This window comes from Lissotriton helveticus, chromosome 3_1 (assembly GCF_964261635.1).
Source record: "Lissotriton helveticus chromosome 3_1, aLisHel1.1, whole genome shotgun sequence".
NCBI classification, from domain to species: Eukaryota; Metazoa; Chordata; class Amphibia; order Caudata; family Salamandridae; genus Lissotriton; species Lissotriton helveticus.
The window spans coordinates 662,068,662-662,094,682 of NC_136061.1; the positions used below are offsets into that span (position 1 = coordinate 662,068,662).

The 26,021-nt window shown below is 42.1% G+C and overlaps 1 protein-coding gene across 2 annotated transcripts in view; it reads left to right on the forward strand.

The window, feature by feature from the left end:
- Window positions 1–26,021, forward strand: part of S100PBP (S100P binding protein) — a 454,146-nt gene that overhangs the window by 166,594 nt on the left and 261,531 nt on the right. For both annotated transcript variants that reach the window (XM_078680741.1, XM_078680740.1), the window contains exon 2: window positions 16,557–18,071. In XM_078680741.1, the coding sequence (XP_078536867.1) occupies window positions 16,611–18,071 (1,461 nt within the window). In that variant the 5' untranslated portion in view covers window positions 16,557–16,610. The remainder of the gene's footprint in view (window positions 1–16,556; window positions 18,072–26,021) is intronic.

The window sequence follows — 26,021 nt, forward strand, 5'->3', positions numbered from 1 at the left end:
AAATCATCCTCTCCAACCTGCTATACGCGGACGATCTGGTGCTGACAAGTCGGAAGCCAATGGGCTTTCAGCATCTCTTGAATGCAGCTCACACTTTCTCAGCAAATAATGCCCTTCAAATAAACTTCAACAAATCAAAGGTCATGGCTGTGAATTACAGGAAATAAGGAATCTTTGCTGGCACCTGAATGGAGTAAAGCTCGATCGGGTAAACACATACAAGTATCTAGGAGTAATCTTGGACTCAAAAAACACGTCTAGGGCACAACTTGACTCGCTACGAGGGAAGGCGATAACAACCTACTTGCCATTAAAATCATTAAAGGCCAAACTTCCCGATCTTACACTTAAACCTCTCCTTGAAGTCCTGCGTGCAAAACTACAGCCTACCCTTACATATGGGAGCGAATCACTTCACGGGAAGGACGCCGCACTATTGGATACAGTCATTGCCAACTCATTTAGGGCTATTTTTAATCTTCCAAAATATGTCTCTCCTGCTCAGATCCGATTTAGAATTCGGCATCCTCAAACAAACATTAGAAAGGAGGTGTGTTTGTGTATCCAGCTGGCACAAGATTCGCAATGCAGAGACCAGTTCCTTAAATTCTAACGTATGGGAAGAGTTACTTCGGCACCGCAACTCCTTGCCCAGAGATTATTTATTTGAATCACTCCAAGTTCTAGGCTTGATAGACGTCTGCGAAACGCCAAAAGACCTCCTGTCTTTCAAAAAAATTGCCCAAAAATCAGCATGTATTATTTCAGCGATCGAAGACAAGAAGGATCTATCAAATAGGGCTCACGGCTGGATAACGTTGGGTGATTACGGAAAAATACAATCACAAGCATACCTCAATATCGGTATGAAAATAAAAGTTAAAGAGAAGTTTTTAAAACTACGACTTGAAGTAATCCCCATACTTCCACACCTCCCACCATGGGAGAGAAAAAACTCTTCACAGCAGTGTTGCCTGTGCAAAATCGGCAAAGACGACATCGTTCATGTGATTTGCATCTGTCCTAGACTAAAAGACTTTAGGTATAACTTTCTACGACCATCCTTCAGACTACATGCCGTTCAGACTTGCAGGCAGGCAGTCAAACTGTTGATCTTAATCAATTTCTTACTTTTAAATTAATCTAACTCGCTAAGATGAAGAACAAATGTTTTTTTAATTATACCTACTGGTGTTTTTATAATTTTTTAAAGATTTTAATTAATCATGGACAAATAAACGTTTACTTACTTACTCACAGATTGAAGAACACTGCTCTATAGGGTTCTCCGTTTTTGGAGTGTTTTTCTTCCCTGACATTGTCCCAGTCTTATCCAATGAAGGCAAACACGAACTTATATAAAAATAGACAAATTAACAAGTCTTATTTATGATACAAATGACAAACAGTCCCGCACAGTCAGGCTGTGGGTAAATATATGTAGTAACAAGGACCCCCTGACACATGAAATCTTCTAGAACAGGGTAAAACACAATGTAAGTATCATCCTAGACAGTAAGAATCGCTATAGGTAGATGGAGAATATGCTTTTCAAAAATTATATACACAAAATGTCAAGCAAAGTAAGGGCAGTACAAAATAATCTATTTGATTTAATATTTAAAATATATAAAGTAAAAACATGATGCGCAATCAACATATAGCATTCATTGTTGATAAAACAATTATCTTAATAAAAAAGTAATATATAGTACATGAGTGCAACAATTAAAAAAAATTGTATATGATTTTTTTTATAAGATCCAGTGATTAGCAGTGTGGCAGAACTTGTGTAATTCGATGCGCCTTTTGGCGTATGAGGATGCCTTCGTCAGGAAATTAGGCCACAAATTCCTGTATACATGAAGACAGGGAGCCTGGATGGTCGTAGGACAATTAATTCTCCTATTTATGACGATCTTTAATATTCTTATAGAGTGTATTCCTGGAATACTTCCAATTGCCACGACAGCCGACATCAGGTGCTTCGAAGCATAATATCAGGACACCTATCCTTGTTTATGCGACGTACCTTCTGACTTTTGGATCCCCCAAAGTCAGAGATGAAATATCTGCTGTAAAACTGTCGATCCTATCAAATAAGATGTTTTATCCATATATCCCTCATACCTATATATCATCAAAAAACTATCTGTTCTGACCTCAGGACATGAAGAACCCAGAGCTTTCTTGAAATTCAAAGTGCATGATACCAAATAAGAGATTTTTTAATCCTCACTTCCTTGATGTCCATTCATCATCAAAAAACTACTCATTTTTACCTCAAGAATTGATGAACCAAGAGCTCTAATGATATCTAAGGACCTCAATATCTATTCTTAGTCCTAACACCCTATAAGAATATTAAAGATCCTCATAAATAGGAGAATTAATTGTCCTACGACCATCCGGGCCCCCTGTCTTCATGTATACAGGAATTTGTGGCCTAATTTCCTGACTAAGGCGTCCCCATACGCAGAAACGCGCGTCGAATTACACACAAGTTCTGCCACACTGCTAATCATTGGATCATATAAAAATCTTTTTTAATTAAATGTTGCACTCCTGTACTATATATTCCTTTTTTAATAAGATAATTGTTTTATCAACAATGAATGCTATATGTTGATTGCGCATCGTTTTTTTACTTTCTATGTTTTAAATATTAAATAAAATAGATTTTGTACTGCCCTTACTTGCTTGACATTTTGTGTATATAATTTTTGAAAAACACATTCTCCATCTACCTATAGCGATTCTTACTGTCTAGGATGATACTTACATTGTATTGTCCCAGTCTTGCCAGCCTTTTTTCCCTGCCTTCCTTTGCTATCCTAGGTTCATCTAGCTATCGACTCATCGTCCCCAGCGGCTTGTCTTCTTAGTAGGTGTAATCTGGAGTTTTTTTGCCTGTGGGATTTTTCCTCCTTGGGGCTCCATCTGTAGGGGACAACCTGCTGGACCCTGCCTGTGTCAGCTGAATTGTAGCTACTGGAAAGGTGTCATCCTTACCTCTGGCAGACAGTCTGTGAAGATTAGACGATCCAGGTTAAGAAGAAGAAGCAACAGAGATCCACCCAAGTATTGTTCCCTTGACGGCAGCGGTTTGTGGTAGTCCACGGGCACTTTCACCTCTCTGTGATCCCTTTTGGCCTCATCCGTGATTCCCTGGCATTAACAAAAGTGATGTTGGTGTTTTCTGCCTGTCTGACAAGGTTTGGAATGCCAGTTTTCTCCAACCTTGTCACCTGGTTGCTGAAGAAGGGCTCGCCTCAAGCAGCCGTGAACCCCTCTAGTTGACAACTAACCGGTTGACAACCTTTGTATTTTCCTTCAACATACCAAAGTACTACTTCAGGTGGCATGTGCTGGCTCTGCAGTGGAATCTGAAATCTCAGTTTTCATATTTTCATATACCCGTCTTGCGCTCTAACATTTCAGTTTGCTTTTGGCCTCATCAGTGCCCCCTATTATGTTCAGATAGGTGATGCCGTGTTTGGTATCCTTCACTGTAATCCCTCACCCTTGTATTGCTGTTTCAGTATATTCTAATACAGAATGGGGACATTTAGAATGTTGAGTTCAGTGACAAGCCATTTGTCAGCTGGACTTTGGTGGATGAGGTCTCTAGTTATTGATCTACAATAAAGCTTCCACAACTTTCACCTCTGGTATTCTGCTCTTCATTTGGACTGCGATACTACATTTTGGCGACGATTGGACTGGGATCTACTGCACACCTAGAGACCTCAACTCAACTCATCACAATTCTACCTTTCTTGGATAGATTGTCTTCTTCAAACTCTTTGACAACTGCTTCAAATCACATCCTACTTATAGGTAAAAACTATTTTTTTTCTAACTATCCCCATAGAAATTTTGAACATTCTGCCATCTTTCTTTCAGTTTTGGGGAATTTTTTAAAGGAGCTGTGTGGCTACTACATCGATTTTCCTTTTAAAAAATTTGGAGACTTAAAACTTTATTGTAGCCAGGATCGTATTGGGGATATTGTGTTATACTTGAGCTGTTCCTCTTGAATGTCTAAAGAAAAGACAATTGGTTTGCCTCGCCTCGATAACTGCACCTACGCGCTGTGTTACCATTTAAAACAGCGCCTAGCAACCATAATCTTACCTCGCAACTCGCGGAGAGGAGGACAGCTGAATTCCATCTTACGATCCGCCGAACGGGACTACGCCATCACAACGCTGGATCCAGGCGTCATCACGTGTGTGCCTCACGCACCGTGTTGACATCACCACGTCTTCCGCCATCTTGGAAAAGGAAGAAGTCTTCGGGAAAGGTATAATCGTATTCAATCTCAGCCGCAACTCAAAGCTCTTCGCAGAACTCCTTTATCGTGTGGCTTGTCACTCATCTACATGTGATTTTTCGCTTCAAGTAAGCTGACTACCTTGGTTTTCTTGCCGATTCTACACCCGCTGATTGGCACAGCGTATCAAACTCTGTACTATTAGACCTGTTATTCGTCACAACTCTACTTATGTACGGTACCTCACACATCACGCTGATCGGCTCAGCTTATGCCAGTTATCCATTTACACTGTAAATCTTATTTTCTACATTACCTGTGTTTGTATCTTCAATGAGCACTTTTATTGTCATTTTCAAGGGTTGACTGTTTTATGCTAAACGCTAATCTATAGTGTTATTTTACCATTTGGGCTTAAAAGGTTACATTTAGCCTGTTTCATTTTATATAGACACTGTGTACAACTGCTTTCCTTCCAACATGCAAAATGTTACTGCTCCACCTTTCTTTCTGTCTGAGCCTGGCAATCCTCCCATGCCTTGGCTTAAATGGAAAAAGGTTTTTGCACACTATGCAAGGGTTTGTGGCACCTCACTCAGTGCAGAGAGGAAATCTTCCCTTTTTATGCACTGTTTAGGCTCTGAGGGGCAAGATGTTTTCGAAAATCTCCTGGAGTTGGACGGTTCTTCCTCTCTTAATGAATATGAAATTTGTATTAAGAAAATGGATCTCCATTATCTACCTAAACTCAGTATGGTGTTGGAACGCTTTCATTTTGGTAAAAGGATGCAGAGACAAGATGAAACTGTTGAACAATATGTGACTGCTCTTCGCAAACTTGCTTCTACCTGTTCTTTTGCTGGCTCTCTTGATGAGCGCCTCTGAGACCAATTGATGCTTGGTTCTGCTCTTGAGAAAGCAAAAGATAGCTTGTGGCAAAAAGACAACCCTACTCTTCAAGAAGTGATAACTGCACTTAAATTACATGAGCATTCTAATACATGTTCGGAGGTTATTCGTAAGAATAGTTCTGAAGAAAAGAAAGCAACCACTAGGTCAAAGAAGTGAAATCTTCCCAAAGTGTCTCTCAAAAATCTTCATCTCTTGAGCCTAGTAACTATAGCGAAAACAAGAACTCAAGTTCAAGTTTTAAATTGTCAAATGTAAAGTGTTTTGGGTGTGGTAACATGGGACATCTTAACAATGCCAAAGATTGCCCAGGTTGGAAGATGACTTGTTCTGTGTGTAAGAGAAAGGGTCACTTTACTAAATGCTGTAGGTCAACCAAGGGTCAAAAGAAAGTAAGGGAGGTAGATATCTTTGATCAAACACAAAGTGACATTGTTGTGTCTCAGGTCAATGCTGTTGATATGGATGGTCCCATAGAGAAAGTGCAATTGATATCTCTTCAGTTGATATGTTGTTTGATTCTGGAGCCAGAATCACCTTGATACCCAAAATCTTCTTCGAAAATTGTCTCGTTGGTAAAGTCAAATTACTCAAGCCAGACATAATTCCTAAGGGTTATGGTGGTCAAGTCATAAATCTCTTAGGGTACTTCATGGGCACAATTGATTTTAAGGGAAGAATTACAGCTGGGAAAATGTATGTTTCCATGAAAGGGGATTCTCTCATTAGTTGGGCACACCAAAGGGACCTTGGAGTTTATCTTGACCCCAACCAAACTCCTTCTGTGTGTTTGAGAGATATACCTCCTTGTGTGGATGTTGTTTCAGATGACTGTCACTGGGCAAAGAAATATCCTAGTGTATTCAGTAAGGATCTTGGTTGTCTAAAGAAATATCTTCATTTGATTAAGTTAAAAAGGGGTTCGGTTCCCAAAGTAGCCAAGATTAGGAACGTTCCTCTTCTAGTACGTGATAAAATGAGAGCTGAGTTGGATAAACTAATAAGTAATGGAGTGATAGAAGAGGTGGAGGGCACAGAGTGGGTTTCTCCAGTAGTTATGGCTCAGAAGGCCAATGGCGAGGCAAGATTGTGCATTGATATGAGAGAGTTGAACAAAGCTGTCATTGTCGACCACTATCCGTTACCCAACATAACAGAAATGATGTCTTCCTTAAGGGGTGCTGCGTATTTCTCAACATTAGATCACTCCTCCGCTTACCACCAGGTCAGATTACACCCATCTTGTCAGGATTTTACCACTTTTATCACTCCTTTCGGCACTTATAAATTTCTCAGGATGCCATTTGGTCTGATATCAGCTGCTTCCGTATTTCAAAGAGTGATGGAAGAGGTATTACTCGGGATTAAAGGTATAAAAGTCTATCAAGATGACATTCTGGTTCATGGTCTGAATCGTGATGAACACGATGAAAGGGTTTCTCTTGTTTTGGATAGGTTGAGGGATGCAGGTCTCACCTTTAAGCTTGACAAGTGTAAGCTTGGTGTGGAAACCATTGAATACCATGGACATTTGGTTTCTAGCTCGGGTATCGAGCCTAAACCTTCCTTAGTTGAAGCAATTTCAAATCTTAAATATCCTAGCTGTAAGGATGAATTGGTTAAATTTCTTAGGATGTCGGAATTTTATAACAAGTTTGTCCCAGGGTTTGCTCAGAAGACTGAAAAAATGAGGAATTTACTGAAGAAAGGGCAAGAATTTCTGTGGGACAAGGGATGTTGTGATGAATTTAATCACATAAAGAGTTGTGTTAATAATGCGCAGAATTTGGGTAGTTTTGATCCTGAAAAGGACTTGTTTATTATGACTGATGCGAGCTGCAAAGGCATTGGTGCTGTTCTACTGCAAAAAGGTGAGAAAATGGACAACACTATTCTATTCATTTCGAGACCATTAAGGGGTGCTGAGTGTAATTACTCAGTAGTTGAAAAAGAAGCCTTGGCTGTATATTGGGCTGTTCATAAACTTAAGAGGTTTGTGTGGGGTAAGAGCTTCACGGTTGTTTCGGATCATAAACCACTTAAAGAGGTCTTTGGAAAGAAGGGTTTGGATTGTATTTCTCACAGAATAAGGAAATGGGTAGTGTCTTTGCAGGATTTTGAATTTAATGTCTCTTATTTAGCAGGCACTAACAATGTGCTTGCGGACTGTTTATCCAGACTTACAGGTGATGAGGTACATGATAACCCGGATGATTCTTCTCTTGGTTTTGATGATCCCTTTGAGAGCTTCAAAGTTTGTGTTGTCACTCAAGGTGTTATCACTGAAAATGAATGGTTCTCTAAATTAGATTCTGACACAAATCTTCAACGAGTTGTTGGGTTTGTGCGTGATGGTTGGTGCCAAAAGAAAGACTGTTGTGAGAACATTAAAGGGTTTTGGTCTGTAAAAGATGAACTTACTTTACTGGATGGTTTGTTAGTCAGAGGAAGTAGGCTCATACCTCCTGTAAGTTTAAGGTCCAAGATTATTAATTTTGCACACTCTAGTCACATGGGTATTGCAAAAACTAAAGCGAGAGTCAGAGATGTCTATTGGTGGCCCGCCATGGATACTGAAATTGAAAGATTGGTGCGTGATTGTGTGCAGTGTTCAGCGAGCGACAAGATTTTGAAATGTAGAACACAGCCTATGGTTATCAGAAAACAATCTGAAGGACCGTGGGTAGATATCGCATTAGGCATTTTGGGTCCTGTGAAAGTAAATAGTCAGGACAAATATGTTTTGGTGTGTGTGGATATGTTCTCCAGGTGGCCTTTCATTAAGGTAGTCTCTTGTGTGAATTCTTCTTCTGTCATCTCTTTTCTAGATGAACTGTTTGCTAGTGAGGGTTTACCAGGTTCTGTTCTTACTGATAACGGCGTGCAATTCACGTCAGATCTTGTTGAGAAGTTTTTCAATGAGAAGGAGTATTGTTCATAAGCGAGCTGCTGTGTATCATCCAAAAAGCAACGGTGTTGTTGAGAGATTTATTAAAGTTCTTAAGGAGGCCATGCATTTGGCTATCGTTGCTAAGAGTAATTGGGAAGAGGCTCTGAAAAAGAAAGTTTGTGAATACAGATTCACTACACATACTTCCACTGGAGTCACACCCTTCATTTTGTTCAAAGGTAGATCTGCTTGTACCCCGCTTAAACCTGCTTGGGTCTCTAAGAAAATTGGTCTGTCTGCAGACTCTCCTGACAACACACGTGACACCACCATTTGAAAAGAGAAGGAGTTAGAGAAGATGCATGAAAGAAAGTGTGTATATGATGAAAGAAATGCTGTTAAAAAGACTGTGGTGTGTGTTGGTGATGTGGTGAGAATTAAGTTGCCAGAGAGGAAGTTTGGTGTTTCCAAATCCAGCAAACCTATAAAAGTTATCAAACTTTTAGGCAACGCGGTCAGGACAGAAGACCATAAGGTTTGGAATCTCAGTAGGATTGTTGTTTGTCACTCAAATTGTGTCATTCCTGATGCCACTTCTTCTTCTTCTTCCTCACTGTCATCTACTGATGAAGTCAGAAGATCCACGAGACAGAGAGTTACTCCTTCTCGGTTGAGCGATTTTGTCACTTCTTAAAATTTTGTTTTGTTTTAACTTTAGTTTCTTTTATTACTGTTGGTGATGGGAGGCAGGTGCTGTGGTATCCTTCACTGTAATCCCTCACCCTTGTATTGCTGTTTCAGTATATTCTAATACAGAATGGGGACATTTAGAATGTTGAGTTCAGTGACAAGCCATTTGTCAGCTGGACTTTGGTGGATGAGGTCTCTAGTTACTGATCTACAATAAAGCTTCCACAACTTTCACCTCTGGTATTCTGCTCTTCATTTGGACTGCGATACTACACTGTGGTCATGGCCCATTTTCGGAGGTCTGGAATACCGGTCTTTGTCTGCCTTGATGACTGGCTGTTGAAGGAGGGATCAGCAAAGTTATTCATAGCCCACCTCTACCATATGACATACATCTTGATATCCTTGAGGTTCACTATCGGTGAGCAAAAGTAACACCAGACTTCTTCTTCGTCGAGGCTTCAGTTAATTGCAGCAGTCTTGGCAACAGTCTGGCCTTCCTTTTGCTGCAGCGAGCTTTGATCCTACGGTCCTCAGTCTTGATGAGAGTAGCTTTGTGGCCTTCAAGCCTCCTGCATCCTCCTTGTGAGCTACGCTAGATGATTCATGCGGTTCTGCAATAGAGCCTGAAGTTCCAATGAGCCCAGAATCAAGGAAATGTACAGATTTTGGAGGAAATGGCTCACAACCTGCAGTGGTGGTTGCTCAAATGATATTGGTCTAGTGGCAGGCCCTTTTTTCCTCACCTTGGGCTGGCAGTGGTGATTGACACATCCCATCTGGGTTGGGAAAGGCGTCTAGGGGGGGATGAAGGTCAGAGGACATTGGTCTCCAATAGAAACTCGCTGCACACCAATTTGGTGAAATTGCTGTCCATTCTTCTGGCTCTGAAGCCCTTTCTCCTATCCATTAAGGAAAGTGTTGCAATACAAAGTCTATTAGCCGAGGAGGTATATTCTATAGATGGTTTATTTAAGCTTAGTTACAAGTTAAGTTCCAGGTAAGTAGTTAGATGATAAAAGATAGCCCCACCAGGAGCAGCCTTCCTGCTGCTCAGCCTGGACATCACCAGGCACCCATGCATTCTATGACATCACCAAGTACTCAGCATTCCATTCATCACCATGCACTCCAGCACTCATCCTGACTGAACAGTAGGGAAGGTGAGCTCAGGAAAAGGAATGTTAACAGTTCAGTACAACATATTCCCTTTCCTTAGGGAAACTATTAACACAAATCATGCAAAGAACAGAAACATGCATGTAACCTGAAAGGAAGAAAATAGAAGATAAAGTTACATTGCGAAATCATTAAATACATTAAATTCACAAGTGATTAGGAATGTTACATCAAAGTATACATGCATTACAATCACGAAAAAGCATTAGCTGAATATTCGTGAAGCAACAATAACTCCTAAAGCAATCAACACTTCCTGAATGAATTAAATACCTACCCCATTACTTCCTTAGGGAACATAAATATATAAGATTACCGAAACCAAAGGGGACGAGACGTAACACACAACAACACCCTGTACCTCTGACCCAACAAGAATCTTAGGCAAACATACTTCACGTAGTAATCAAATATGCACACCTGCAACACAACACACAAGTAGACCCACTCAGCACTGAGGAACATCCAACACCCAACTCAGAACTAGGGTACTCACAACCCTGCACTAGGGTACTTACCAACCTTCAACTCTGTACTAAGGCACTCCACACCCTACAACACTGTACTATGGCACTCACCACTCTACAACTCTGTACTAGGGTACTCTCCAACCTACAACTCTACTAGGGCACTCATCACCTCACAGCTCTGTCCTAGGGCACTCACCATCCCACAACACCGTACTAGCACACTCACCGCCCCACCATTGTACTAGGGTACTCACCACCCTGCAACTCTGTACTAGGGTGCTCGCCACCCTACAAATCTGTACTAGGGCACTCACAACCGTACAACTCTGTACTAGGGTACTCACAACCCTACAACCCTGCACTATGATACTTACAACCCTAAAACTATCAAACAGAACTCAAGACCTAACCACAAGCACACCATTATTAAAAACACAAGAACCACACATCAAAGTACAAGACTCTATCATCATTGAGAATCAGGAAAAATAGAGCATACCCCCCATCCCCCATACACCACCCAAAAAGGGTACGCCAGGAACAAAAACAGAAATTGCTAATGGCATGACATTAACAAGGCAGCATAGTGACAATAAGAATAACACCAACATAGTGCAGAAACATCAGTTGTTTGAAATAACGGGTAAGAAAACTCCCAGTTCACCAGATGAGTGATATCTCATGCTAGAGAAATCAACAACAAACAAAGCAAAGCCAATGACACCATTAGCTTGCTTCACTATGCCGCAAAAATACATCCAGTTAAATGACCGCAACCGATTAGCTGCCGAAGTCCTTGACTCATCACACATGCTGAGGCTGCCACATAATTTAAATGCGTTCCATATTCTAAAACATTTCAATTTATTACTTGCTGTTCTTGCACTGGCAACCTACAGCTAGTTGCTCCTTCACCCATTCACAAATCACTCGAGAACATCGTCCTGAGAAACTGGTGTGGAGACTCCCATAGGTTGTTCCAAACACAAGCTTCATCATAGTCAACTCTGCTGTGGTAATGGTGATTCCCGCCCGACCTAGCGGGCTAAACATCTTGCTGGACAATGCACGGCCTGAAGAGCCGCCACTGGCTTCCACTTAGACTCCAAAGATGGTGGCACGTTGACATGACACGCGCCGGGCGGCTCCAGGTGCGTGTGTTCCCCCAATGACGTTGTGCAGCACGCTTGCTCAACCTGGAATTACGCGTTGTCTGTTTGCTCGTGGAAACATCCTCGCGCCATGGACACGTGCCAAGATTCCCCCATGCATATATTTTGAAAAAGGTAAGCCATGTGCATTTCTGGCACCAGCGCATCGGACTTCTTTTTTAACAATCCATACAATTCCTTAAAACTTCTTTCAAAACTGGGGTTACGCTATAAGGGAAGGCAAAACTCACCACTGTGCCTCTTTCTCTTTTTGATGGCCCCCTCCGACCGCCGGTACCATTGTTCGATTGTTAATAAAATTCAGTGCGGGGCTCAACTCTTCTACACCCGAAATGTAGACTGCCAAATCTGCCAGGTTCTACCAAGCAAATACTTGCTGATAATTTTCCACCCAACTGATGAAAGGACCCAAATACAGCCGGTTACTGGGAATGTCCAGTTTACAGCATATTATAAATCCAACCATTCAGATTCAACTCGGCTCCTCAAACGCAGAGGCTCCTTTGCACAGCTTGCTGAAATCTGTACACTACGACTGGCCACAAGCAAACAGGATTGCTGTGATCAGTTAATGCCAAGAAGGTCAAACGCCCCGGGCTGCAGGCTGACCAGGGTATTGCTTTTCCCTCAAGATTCATTTTGCATAATTTCAGTTTCTTTAGTAGATTCCTTAGTTGCAGTTTCTTCGGCAGGTACCTTACATTACATAGTTCTTGGTTCTTATCCAAATTGTCGCTAAAATGTTGTAATACAAAGTCTATTAGTCAGAGAGGAAACCTCCACAATTCAGTTGAGCGATAGGGTGTTGGTATAATAACTGTAAATTTTTGTATAAATTGGGACCCTAAACCACATTTTTCCAATATATGAAAAAGATAAGGCCCTTCTACTCGATCAAATGCCTTTTGGGCATCAAGAGACCGAGCCAATGCATCATTCTGAAGAAATTTGGCGGAGTGTGGATGCTTTTTTGCATTAAAATGACTTTTTATCTTACCGTAAGTCATTAGAGTTTTTCAATCAAATAGCTTATTGTTTTATTCACAACTGAATTCTTTTATCCTCCTTTCATCTTATTGTTGAATTACTTGTATTTAAATAAGATAGTCTTAATCCTTATGAATTCTAATATATTTAAGTTTATGCATTACTTCCATTGTAATTTATATTATCATATTGCACATTTCTGTATTTTATTTCTTTTATTGTTTTATATTTAATAAATGCTAATAAACAATTTCAACACAGTCTATTAGTCTGCACACTCCAACTGACACTCAGCATATCACCAGGCACCCATGCATTCTATGACCTCACCAAGTACTCAGCATTCCATTCATCACCAAGGGCTTCAGCACTCATCCTGACTGAGCAGTAGGGAAGGCGAGCTAAGAAAAAGGAATGGCAACCGTTAGTCACAACAGAGAGGCTGGTGCAGGTTCTCAAGGACATCAATGCTGCCTTGTGACATTGCAACAAACAGGGTGGTGTGAGAACCTGAGCCCTGTGCCAGGAGCTCTGACCCTCGACAGTTGGTTGGAGTGCTTGGGAATTTCCTTGGTCACGAACCACCTGGCAAGGTTCCTAAATGTCAAGGTGAACTAGTTGAGCAGGCAGTGCCTAGCAGATCGTGAGTGACATCTACATCCTGAGATGGTGCAAGACATTTAACAACAATTACGAGCAGCCTGGCTAGATCTTTTTGCCACAGTTGAATTCACAATGAGCAATATTTTGCTTGTTACAGTTTCTGCACGAACACTCATTTGGAGAGGCATTGTGGCTAGAATTGAACACAGGACTCCTGGTCTCCTTTCTGTCCCTGCCTTGGGTCCTGGAAAAGATCAAGAATGACTGGGCCCAAGTCATCCCAATTGCTCCAGATTGGGCCAGGAGAGTATGATACTTGGAAATTCTTAGCATGAGGAGTAATCCTATAAGGCTACCATTTCAGGAAGATCTTGTGTTGCAGCAAGATGGCAGGGTCTTTCACCCAGACCTGCTCTATTTACACCTGTAAGGGCGGAGACTGAGCAGTGGCTACTAAATGAGTTTGACCTGCCACCTGAGATGGTGGGTGTTGTCCTTCCAAGTGACATTCCACAAAATCCATTTATGCCGGGCGCGAGAAAAATTTGTGGCTTGATGTGGCACTTGCTAGATTGACTTCTTACAAGCAAAGCTGTGGACGTCCTTGGGTTTGTTTTATATTTAACCCAGAAAAGCCTTGCAGTGGGCACTGTTAAAGGTTATTTGTTTGTCCTTTTTGCCTTTCTGCGTTTACCAGACCAGCCATCCTTGTTTAAATCAACTGTTCTGATTGATTTATTAAAGGCTTGACACACATTCCCTCTCAAACTGTGATGCCATAGTAGGACCTTAATTTGGTTTTAAAGTGTCTTGTGTACCAGCTTCGATCTGATGCATAGTTGCTTGCTTGACGCACATCCCCTCTCAAACTGTGATGCCATAGTAGGACCTTAATTTGGTTTTAAAGTGTCTCGTGTACCAGCTTCGAGCTGATGCATAGTTGCTTGCTGGGTCTTCTGACTTTGAAACTTATCTTCCTTGTTGCAGTTGTCTACTTGTGTATGTGAACTCCAGGAACTTTTGGAGCAACCACTATAATCCAACTTTTAACTGAACAAGTTTGTGCTGAGGTCTCTTGACAGCATTCTCGCTCAAAGTTATGACTCCCTTTCACATTGGGCAATCCATCACCATACCTGTGTTCTTTGCTCCCTTCATCCATCGAAAGATGAGGCTCCATTTACTGGACCCCAAAAGAGCTTTAAGGATTTATAGTGATCGTACCCAGGGACACTGTGTAGATGATCCGCATTTTGTGGGGTTGTTTGGGGTGATAACATGGAAGGCTGTGGAAAATCCTGTTGAGGAGGATAGTACTCTGCATCAAGATCTGCAATGCCCTGGCCAAGAAGCAACCCCTGGAAGGTCTGAGGGGGCTCATTCCACCAGGGCTAATGCTGCAGGCACTGCTTTGGCTCATGGAGTGCCTTTCCTTGACATCTGCCTTTCTGTGACTTGGACATTGGGGCATATGTTCATGAAGGTGTACTGCCTTGACAGTCGGGTCTGACCACTTGGTCCTGCAGGACGTTTTGGTCAGAGTCCTCTCCACAGACTCTTCAGCAAGGGAATGTTCTGATTTGGTATCGATTCTAAGGTGAGAAATCTCCAGTTAGAAGTATCCATCAGAAGAACAAGTTGCCTTCGGTTACACGCTTTCTGGTGGATATTCTATCTAACTGCTGATTCCTTACCAGCCCTCCCACCTCCCCTTGCTGTGAAGTTGCCTCTTTTTAGCATTGTTAAAGGTCCCAGATCAGAGATCAACACAGCACACAGGTAACAGTTTTTTCACGCTCCACGCCTGAGGGTTCAGAAAGGGAAATAAGAAACACACGTCCGGTCTGAGGGGAGGTAATGCTTCTGTACGGCTCCACTCTGTCACTTTGTGGATGATAGAGAGCTAGTATGGAGCACCATGGCCCCACCCAGCAGCTCACAAGAGCACTGGTGAAAAAAAGGTTCCAAATCCAGTCTGGGCTATGTTCTAAAGTGAAAAAATTGCAGTTTGAGGATCCACCAGTAATAACTTGTTCTTCTTCACCATGGATAGTCTCCCTGAATTCATAGAAGCTCCACCCACCTCAAAGCTTTTATGGCCACAGACTTTGAACCGGTTTCTGTATATCTATATATGTTCTTTGCTCCAAAAAAATAACTATCTAACTGACAACTCTGGGCATGATGTGATAGGGCAGCCTTCCAGGATTCCTAAAGAAGCAGGGTTTTAATTTCTAATGAGTATTTCACCTTGGGCACCATTACCTGTTTATGTTTTTGATCAATTACACGGTATACTGTTTTGTTGTATACTTTGGCTAACTTTTTTTGCAGAGTTTTATATAGCGCGAACTTGACCCAAATCGGGAATCGGAGCGCTTTACATAGCACCAGTTACGTTACATGAGGACACACATTCAGCTTTGTTAGGCACTGGGAGAAATATGTGATTGCCCAGAATCACAGGATGTTTTAACGTCATTACCGAGACTCGAACCCAGTTCCGAGGTTGAGCGCCCTAGCCGTTAGGCCAACTCAACTCCTTTGCTCTGGCATGGTTTCGCTTTATTTGGAAAACGTAAATCGTTTTTAAAGATTGTATTTTAGGATTTCCACATGCGCAGTGATATTCTGCCTTTTATCCCATATTGATAAACTGGCGCTTAGAACAGTGTTTCTAGGGGAAGTGACTTTAGAGATCAGGCTTAATGAGCTGAAGGCTCAGTCTGCATGTGAGCCTGATAATGTGATTTCATCAAGCTAAAGCATTCTTTCATATTTATTTCTCTGGTCTAGTTTCTTGCTTTTTTCACAATCCCTAAGGCTGATAAATGTGCCACGTGGGTTGTTTAAAAAGAAAACAGTTAGAGTTTAGGAAAATAAAAACACACACTGGCCAGACAACTGCTTACTGCCCATAAATAGTCTTTTGTGAGGATGTAGTTATTGATAAATGGACCATATCTTTTTGGATTGTGATTTTTGTTGTAGTGCTTTGAAGCATACAGGAAGATGCCAGTTGAAGAAACTAGTGTGTATTGTAATTGGATAGATATTTTGCCATCGTGACAGTTGTGTATTTGCCGGTGAGGAGACATAAGGCGTGTTGCTCTTTATTGGATGCATTTGCAAAGCATTATGCATAGACTGGGAATCAAGGGAAAATTGGATAATTGCAAAATCAATAGTGAAATAATCTCTGGTTAGCTTTTACTTTTAGTACTTAAGTTTCCTTCAAATTTTGAGTTTAAATCTCAACATTTAGCAGATTACAGAGTTAATGGTATTAATCTGTCAGAACCAATGTTACAGCAACTTTCTATGCAAGACCAAATGAGAAAGACCTATTTTAAAAACGTTTTCCTTTTCTTTCTTTGCAGGAAAGTGGACATTTTGTTTTTATCTTCATAAGAGCGTGAATAAGGTAAACCATCATGAAAGAAGTGAATGTGTTAATTAGCAAAAGTGTGGAGCAGCAGAGGACCAGTATAAGAGCGAACCAGAGGCAGAATGACAATATTGACAGGGAAGTTGTCTGCAAAATTTTGGAAGGTGATCCTGAGGGAGCAGCAAGTAGAATTCAAATTAAAATTGGTAATGAGAAAGGTTCCCGAAACAAGCGCATCCTAGAGGACTCTGCTTCAGCTGAGCAGCTCCTGCCGGTGAATTTAAAAAAGCCTCGCCTGATATCCTTCTACAGCAGCACACCCTGTTCACGTGAGAAGCATTCTTCTGCAGATTCTGATTGTTTCTTAGGGTCATTGAACAGTTTAAATGAGACTACAGCAGATTTCTTTCACAACCATCAGGTTTTCCTAAAATCCAAGCAAGACATCCCTGAATTAGACCTTGACCTTGATGATTCGTTGCTTGATCCTTCTGACAATGAGAAAGAAGATTCTCCTTTTCGAATGACAGAGGATGAAATCTCTAGCCTTTTGGATGACAATTTAGTGGCCGGTGATGTGGAAAAGCATGCTATTGAGATTTCTTCGCCCAAGTATTCTTACTGGCATGAGAGAAACCAACGAACTGAGACCTCTGGATCGAGGCTAAGTCCAGTCAAGAACAATATATCGGAAAGTGATTCTGAAAACCCCGGAGAATGGGCAACCAGCATGATTATTCTGTCTGAATGGGGTGCAACTCCAAGCCGCACTGAGGCTTCAGAACCAAAGCATGAATATAAAAGAGAACCTAAGGCAGAAGTAAATCTAAAGAGCCGCAACGTCATTAATATACCGTTTGATTTAGACATTGATGAGCTTCTAGCATTGAGCCCTATTGATGGGTCTACTGTGGACCATGGAGACGAGCTTGCTTTAGGGGAAGAGGATCATTACTTGTCCAAGGACTGCAAATCTCCAGTGGGAATAGATGATTTACTAGATGATGTTATCGTAAGTAAACCCAGAGGAAAAACAAACAGTGAGGAAGTGCTTTTCAAAGCGGATGAAAACAACTCCAAAAGAAATATTAGCAATCAAGCTGTTGCTGCTATCAAACCTAGGGAGAAACAGCAAGTGCATCTTTCAGTCTTGGTCGAACAGCCACATTCCTGTGGACAGATTGTTCAGTCGGAAAAGCCTGAAAAAACTGAAGAGAATAACATTGTCAGTTCTACTAACCTGACTAAAAATATTCGCCCAGTCGCCTTGGTTCCTAGCTGCATTCCTGCCTCTCATGTGTCATCTGGAAAGGACTCTTCCAGTGCACAGAAGCTGACTGCATTTCTACTCCAGTTAAACAAGCCTGTGAATGTTTCTGGACCTTTGCCTGCTTCAGGGGGTAGTTCTTCCAGTAGTGGTGCTTTAGATTCTAAGAATGTGGAATCCAAAAACACTGATGTAGCTGAGAGCCCATTAATGACCCAAAGCAACACAGCTGTGGAAAAAGTAAGCACTGCTACAACCCATTTTTTAATTGGTATAATAATATCATGCCTCATACCTAGTATTATTCTAAATGCTTGTGCAGGAAATATTTGTGTTTTGCATATTGTGGGCCTCGCACTAAGTGCCTTAGATGTATTTGTTGAACCTGTGTACTGAGAGTATACATTAGTAGGATATTTAAATATTTTGTTAAAATCTGCCCCATACCTTCAAAGGTTTTCTGCTGAAGACTTTCCTTCTTTGTGCTTAAGGCATATCTTCAAAGTTTTGAACTTCTAACAGAGTTGTTTTCCAGCAGAAGATTTCTCTAGTGTCCCAGAGAAATTCCTCTCGTACTGAGCACCCTTTTCTAAAGATCTTCCTCTTTGCTCAAGATCACCTGCTCTCACTAGACTGTGCTAAAGACCTTGCATGGCTCTTTGCACTCTGTAATCCAGACTGCTCATCTCCTAGAGACTTTCCGTCTCTCTCCTGCCTTGCTGACTACCTTTCGTATCATCCTTTCTCCACTGTGTGCTGTTAGTGTTGTATCATCTGTTAACAGTCTAATGACGATATTCCTCACCCTGTTCGTGCTCATTCCTGAAAACCATCTCCACGTTCTTCTCTGCACTTTGTTATGAGGAACTTTTACTTCCTGTCTACACTTCACGCTATAGTCCTTCCATCCTGTGTGTGCACCATTTTGAAGGCACCCCTAACCCCCTGTCTTCTGCACTGAGGACCTTGCTGGCTAGCTTTTGCACACCATGCTTGCAATCCTATTTTCTTCCTCCTTTCTTCACTCTGTTCTGATGACTTAACTTTTTTTCTTCTGTGATCTTTGCTTAAGACCTTATTCCATCTGCACTCCTTTTGGTTGGTCTCTTCTAGAGAAGTGTTGATCCTTATTCCTTCTGCAGGAGATCTTTTCTATTGTGTAGTATACCTTCTTGCCATGATTGCGGAAAATAATAATGGTTTTGCACTCTGATAGATAATTTTCACTGTAGAATCATCATTAATCTTTGACTCATCTAGATTATCTGTACATAAAGGACATTGAAATGCTTCTATGCACTATCCAGTAATTTTCATCACTAAGCAGTAGACCACGTAACTTTTAAAATTACCTGGCACTTTGCTATATGGTGAATCACAACAGTATGAAATGCTCAACAAATGCAATGCCAATAAACCACTTTAACTCCGGCCAACCTGTCTTCTAGAACTTCAGATGGTGCTCTGGTAAATAAAGGGTTACAGGACCATAAAAAATGTAGCATAGCACTGTACTAATGCACTTAATGTTTATATAGGTAAACCTTGTCCAAAATAATCTACACGCCTAAGGTAAGAGTGAGACTTTTTTGTTTTTGTTAAGAGGGCAAGGGGATAGGGATGGTCTAACACACCCATTTAAACACTGATGCCTATCAAGGGATGGCGAACAGAAGAATGAAGGAAAGACTGAAAAATATTCTAAAATGAGCTGCATGAAGGAGAACATTTTATACTTTCTCCACACACAAACTCCAGTTTGCTTTTCCAGGAACACTGTACTATCTTACTTTACCCGGTTTACATTTCTGTAAAATATATTTCTCTTACATGACTGCTTATTGTAAATTTCCTTTTAGGATAGCTTTTTTTTATGTTTGGTAAATTTCTTTGTGTACTTCAACAGTGTGCCAGATAAGATGCTTACAGATAAAATCGTATTGACATTAATGGAATCGCATTTTAAGCATATGCACTATGTAGATCTAAATCACCTAATGTCAAAGGTTGCTATACTACCTGTTTGAAGAGCATATGAGCTTCAGGCAGTGTTTTCACGAAGAAACTAACGTTTTTTCACTGTTCAACCATCTTTCTTCAGAAGTGGAAATCTTATCACATGACAGGCCTCCTCCGATCAATCCATAGCTGGATGAGTAATCTCCTGCATCTTAAGCTGCTAGTAAGCAGCCAGTAATCCATTGGTTCACTGCACTATTTGGAACTCCGTCAATGCTGCTCTGATGAATGTCCCAAGTCCAAACATATGCTGGTCATCCGCATGAACAAGAGTTCATACTGCGCATTGCTGCAGAGAGTCTGACTCAAGATAGACAATTCACTGGGTGTATGCGTACATGCAGTCTGTTTGCATAAAGATTTTCTTCTCCACCATTGAGTCTTTCATAGATACGCATACTTTAATCATGCCAGCTTTAGAACTGGGAGTCCCACTCCAGTAAGAGCCTAGCAGGGCAATGTTAAACATAGCCTTAGGGGCGGTGGGTGACCTTTGAAAGTGGTGGGGCGCAAAGTGATTTGCATACAGCACCGTAGTGAGCGAGCCCGAACCCCAAAAGGGGGTTTTTGGGGGTTACCCCCCCATGAAAACTTTGAAAAAAACCCAGCAAAATCATGCATTTTCAAGCAAATTTGAGAAAGCAGGAAGGTTAATAAAGCAATTGTGAAAGTGCAGTTATTACCCACACAGCCCACACAGCCCACACAGCCCTCACAGCCCTCACAGCTCTCACAGCCCACACAGCTCTCACAGCTCTCACAGCTCTCACAGCCCACACAGCTCTCACAGCCCACACAGCTCTCACAGCCCACACAGCTCTCACAGCCCACACAGCTCTCACAGCCCACACAGCTCTCACAGCCCACACAGCTCTCACAGCCCACACAGCTCTCACAGCCCACACAGCTCTCACAGCCCACACAGCTCTCACAGCCCTCACAGCCCTCGCAGCCCACGCAGCCCACGCAGCCCACACAGCCCTCACAGCCCACACAGCCCACACAGCCCAAAACATCCAGAGACATTTTAAGGCATGGGCAAAGTGGGCCCTTTCCAGGGGGCTCGTGAGAGAGCCAGCTCGGTTCTGCAGAATCTTGCCCAGATGATCATGATTAATTCTTATACAGATAGTTTAAAAAAAATCAATTTCCTTAAATGTATTTTGAATGTGGGTGATTTGAGAGAGCCTATTACAGACATTTGGCAGAGAAATATTGTGTTTGTTTTATGCAACATCCATTAAAAAAAGTTTATTTTAGCTCAAAACAGGACCTCTCATATGAGAAATGGGAGGGTATTGCTAAATTTATTTGCAGTAATATTAGTGAGCTGCTGCTGTGTTACAAATTTGGCACTATCCCTGAATATTAAATGTAAACACATTTAGAACTGGACGAGTGCACCTGTGCACTGTCGGTGACTTGCAGGGTCAGATTGAGATGAAAAATTGTCCCAAGCTCCCCTTAAAAGAGCAGCCTACATTTGCAGATAGCAACCTTTCATGAATCATTGTGTGGTTATCATCAGGAGCTCATTTTTGGGAGATATTTGTGATAAATTACGCTTTTTAAAGTTTCAAAAGCCAGTAGCATCATCCAAGACTGGAAACACCAATAATCCATCACAAATCACCCATCTGCCTTCTGACGCATACCTTCAGGTCCATAAAGCTCTCACCATCAGGTCCCTGAACGTATTCCTCTCAATTAGATCTCCAAGCCTTTGCTCACCCTGGGATTTCTGAATCCCCTGTCAGGACCTAAAACTCCTGGTTATCCTTTGGCCTTTTCAGTCACATCGAACCTACATGGCCGCAGAGGTTCATTGTCATCCTCAAGTCTTCTGCTCACCTCAAGGACTCACAGGTTCTGTGCATTCTAAGTTCTTGAGGCTCTTACTCCCTATCAGTTGGTACATAAACTACCCACTTTCCAATAGGACCCTTAAGCTCATTTCCACTCTTTGATCCACTGAGCGTACTGCTCAGGCTCAGATCTCGGAGGCTGCAGCTCTCTCTCTAGTGCTTTTGGATTCCAGATTTCCGAATAATTCCCTTGCTGCTTTGCATATAATCAGCACCAGATGTTTAAAACGCCTGCTTGCTGTTAGTGGGCATTGGGAGTGAATATTTGCCTCAGTGGTATTGCTTTATTTAGGCCCCTGAGTCTGCAGCTCGCCTTCAGCTTCCTGAGGTTCATGCTCTCTCTGAGGTCCACAAAGCCTTGCTTGCTCTCAGGATTTAAAGGCTCCTGATTGTACTATGACTCCTGCACACCATCCGTTGCCCAATGTTCTGCATACCATCCGTTGCCCAGAATTCCTCACTGTCATTTAATTGTGGCTCCTTGCCCTAGTCAGGGGCGCAGAAGCTCCTTCTCAGGGACATTGTTCATCGAAGCACCGACTAACCTTAAGCCCCTGAGGTTCCTTCAGACTATTAAAACTCCTTCTCAATTTCACATCCAAGCCTTCTTGCTTACCTTCTGAACACTGACATTCGTGACTACTTAGAGGCCCCCCGAATCTTCTGCCAATCCTTACCTGTTCGGAAAACTCTTTGCTAAACCTCAGGCATTAATGGTTGTACATATCTAAGGCTTTCATCAATCAGAACCGAGCCCTTAAACCGAAAATAATGACAACTGGCTGTCCACACTACAATAACACTGATTATGTGAATATTTACGGATACTTGACAAAAGGGGCATGTAATGCACCGTAATAGGTAACTATTACACTCTGAAATACTCGGTTTTATCCTGCTGTTTACAATTAGATCTCATACTTCAACTGTGACAAGTACATCTCACTCAAGAAACCATGGCCAGCCCCCAATGTAGGATATAACACTTCATTCTGAAGAGCATAGTCTCTGTTGCCTTTCTAGTAGTCCCTGTACTCGCCGTCACTTTTCTTTCCAATCTCACGCTTCTCTCTGTCTCTCTCTCTCGCTCTGTCTCTTTCTCTCTTCCCTCCTCTCTCGCTCCCGCACTCTTTCCCCCTCCCCTCCTCTCTCTCCACTAATTTCTCAGCCTTGTCCTCATCTACTGAAGGCTGATGGTGCACAAAATCTGGGACAGGGTGCGTTAAAATGATTGCCACAAATGTAACATTTGCTATTGTAATGAACTGCAATAATACCACATTATAATTTATAAATACAGTGGTACCACACTGACACTGAAGATCAGAGAAACAGCGCTAGTGCTAAGTGAGGAGCAGCACGCTGTCCCCTACAATCCCAATGGTGCAGGGGCCCTAACACTTGATTGGGTGCCCACGTGCCTGACCACCACCTTAAAATGTGCCTATACAATCCCGCCCCTCAAACTGTCATAAAAGTTTTACCTCCATGCTGCCCATACGCTCTGAGTGATTCTGGCCTTGGTTCTGCACCTGTTCAAACACTTGAGAGGCGTAATTGCAGGGCCTTCCATGCCACTGTGCCACTCTGGCATTTTCCTGGTGGGCTGCGGGCGAGGCTGCTTCCCAAACAATATGAGCTGCATTGACCCACACATGGCTCCTTGGCCCAATTCCAGTTGCGGCCCATGCAGCACGCGGCCGCTTTGGACATTTTAGCCAGGGCTGATTTGGGTTTCCGGACTGGACCGGCAATCTTATTTCTCGTGTTGTCATTCATTATAGATGCTTGAGGTGAGTGTGTTACGCGATGCGTAGACACATCCCTGTATACTGGGCACACTTATAATAGTTCAGAAAAACTGACTCCAAAAGATAGTTTAAGCGAAAGGGTTAACAGAGAGTCCACACGAAGGTTTCATCATATGTTTAGTTTTTAGTGGTTCATAAATTCTTAAGTTGGAAGCGTTACATCACGCCAAAATAATTGTATACAATCCAGCACAGTTTCCAAAAAATGCCCCAATGCATTTCGGACTAATGAAAGTCCTTTGTCAAGGAGCCCTGCGAAAGGATACAAAAATGCAGCTTAGATCAACGAAGAATGAACGAAAGGTAATCAAATGACATGCTATATACAGTGATATCGGGTTCGACATGCATTAAAGAGGAGGGTAGATGGGCTAAACCGGAAACAACCAGTGCGTGCGGGAGGGAGTGATAGCGATCCGATCAAGTTGAAGAATCTTGCCAAGGGTTGGTGAGTGAACGGTTGAAAAAACAGGAATAGGACGATACTAGGTGTGCTAGGAGGAAGCATGCGGGTGAACGCTACATGAAAAACAAACGTGACAAAAAGTAAAAAAGCAGGTCTCACGTTTACAACTTAGCGGAAGGCTCACGTCAGTGCTGCAAAAGGGAGAAGGGATAGTGAGAGGTGTAACTCACATAGGGTGAGAGGTTCAAAAAGTGCTCAAGACTTGCAACTAAGGATCACTTACTGTGGAGCTGTTTAAACGGTGAACCGGGTGCCTGGAACTTCGCGGAGTTACTGCGAAGTTCAGAGGAAGTGAATGCGGTTGAAATAGACAAAGGACAACGTGGTGGGGGAAAGAATGAGAGCGGCCATCTTACAGTGGAGTGTGAAAATTAGAGGGTGTGATAGGATAAGTATGCAGAACAGAGGACACAGTATCAAACATGATATAACAGGTAAATCAATTATAGGTAACAACTGAGTTCTGTTCGGTCGTTCAGGCCGAAGGGTTTCAGAGACTGAAGTCTATAAATCCATGAGGTTTCACGTTGAAGGAGTGTCTTATTATTGTCTCTGCCCTCAATGTGGGCAACAGTTTCCAGTACAAGATATTTCAGTTGTGCCACACTGTGGTGGGCTTCATTAAAATGAACAGCCACGTTGGATTTGGTGTTTTTGGTCCTGATATTGGACTTATGTTCATTAAGTCTGATTTTGATTTTTCTGCTTGTTTTTCCCACGTAGGACTTGCCACATGGGCATTTAAGCATATAGATAAGGTTGGCCGAATCACATGTGGCATCTACCTTGAGATTGATGTTAAAACCTCTCATAGGGTGGTTCAGGGTGTTACCTCCAATGACGTTATTGCAATTGCTGCAGTGGTGGCACGGGCGGGTGCCCGTGTGAGTGGTTTTTGTAACGGCTGGTTTTGATAATATTTCTTTGATGTTCATTGGTCTGCTATACGCAAAAATAGGAGGTTCTTTAAACAGGTCACCAAAGTCTGGTTCCGATGATAGTATGCGCCAATGCTTTAGAATGGTTTTCTTGTAAATCCTACTTGAGGTAGAATACCTGGATACTAATGCCATTCTGGAACTTGGATCCTTCATTTTGCTTTTCAGGGTTTCTGACCGTGGGAACAATTTCACTTTGTCATGGGCCTCTTTGATAATATCATGTGGATATCCCCTGGTGGAGAATCTACTGGCCATTGATTTAAGTTGAATGTCTCTTTTGTCGTCATTAGAAACAATCCGGGTCACTCTGAGCATCTGACTGAACGGTAAGTGCCTCTTCAAAGAGTCCTGGTGAAAGCTGCTGTACAAAAGGGTGTTGTTACGGTCGGTTGGCTTCCGATACAGATCTGTTTCAATGCCCTCAGGGGTGATTTTTACTAGTACGTCCAAGAATGTGATTTCTTTGTCAGAAATATTCCAAGTCAATTCGATCCGGTCATCTTTAGAGTTCAAGGTGTTTAATGCTGATTCCAAATGGTCTCTGGTGCCTTTCCAGATGAAGAATAAATCATCTATATAACGTGCATATAGTTTCAAGTTGGCATTCCAGTCAATGTTGGTGAGTATATGGTCAAGTTCGAAGTTCCCCATGTAAATGTTCGCGTATGTGGGCGCGGCACAATTGCCCATGGCCATCCCGGACATCTGAAGATACCATTGTTTTTCGAAAGAAAAGTAGCTATGGTAAAGGGTGAAAATCATAAGTTCCAAAATGAAAGATTTCATGGGGTCCGTAATGTCAGATTTCAAAAGTGCTAGTTCAATAGCCTCGATCCCGCCAGCGTGGGGGATGGAGGTATATAGACTCTTGATGTCGGCCGTGCACAACAAAAATTCCTCATCCTCGTTGATTTCAATGGAGTTCAGCTTGTTGATAAAGTCAGTGGTGTCTCTGGTATAGCTCTTTAAGCTGGTAACCATCGGTTGTAGATACCGATCGATAAATTTACCGATCGGTTCATGAACTGAACCCCTTGTGGATACGATCGGTCGAAAAGGTGGGTCCATGAGGTTTTTGTGGATTTTGG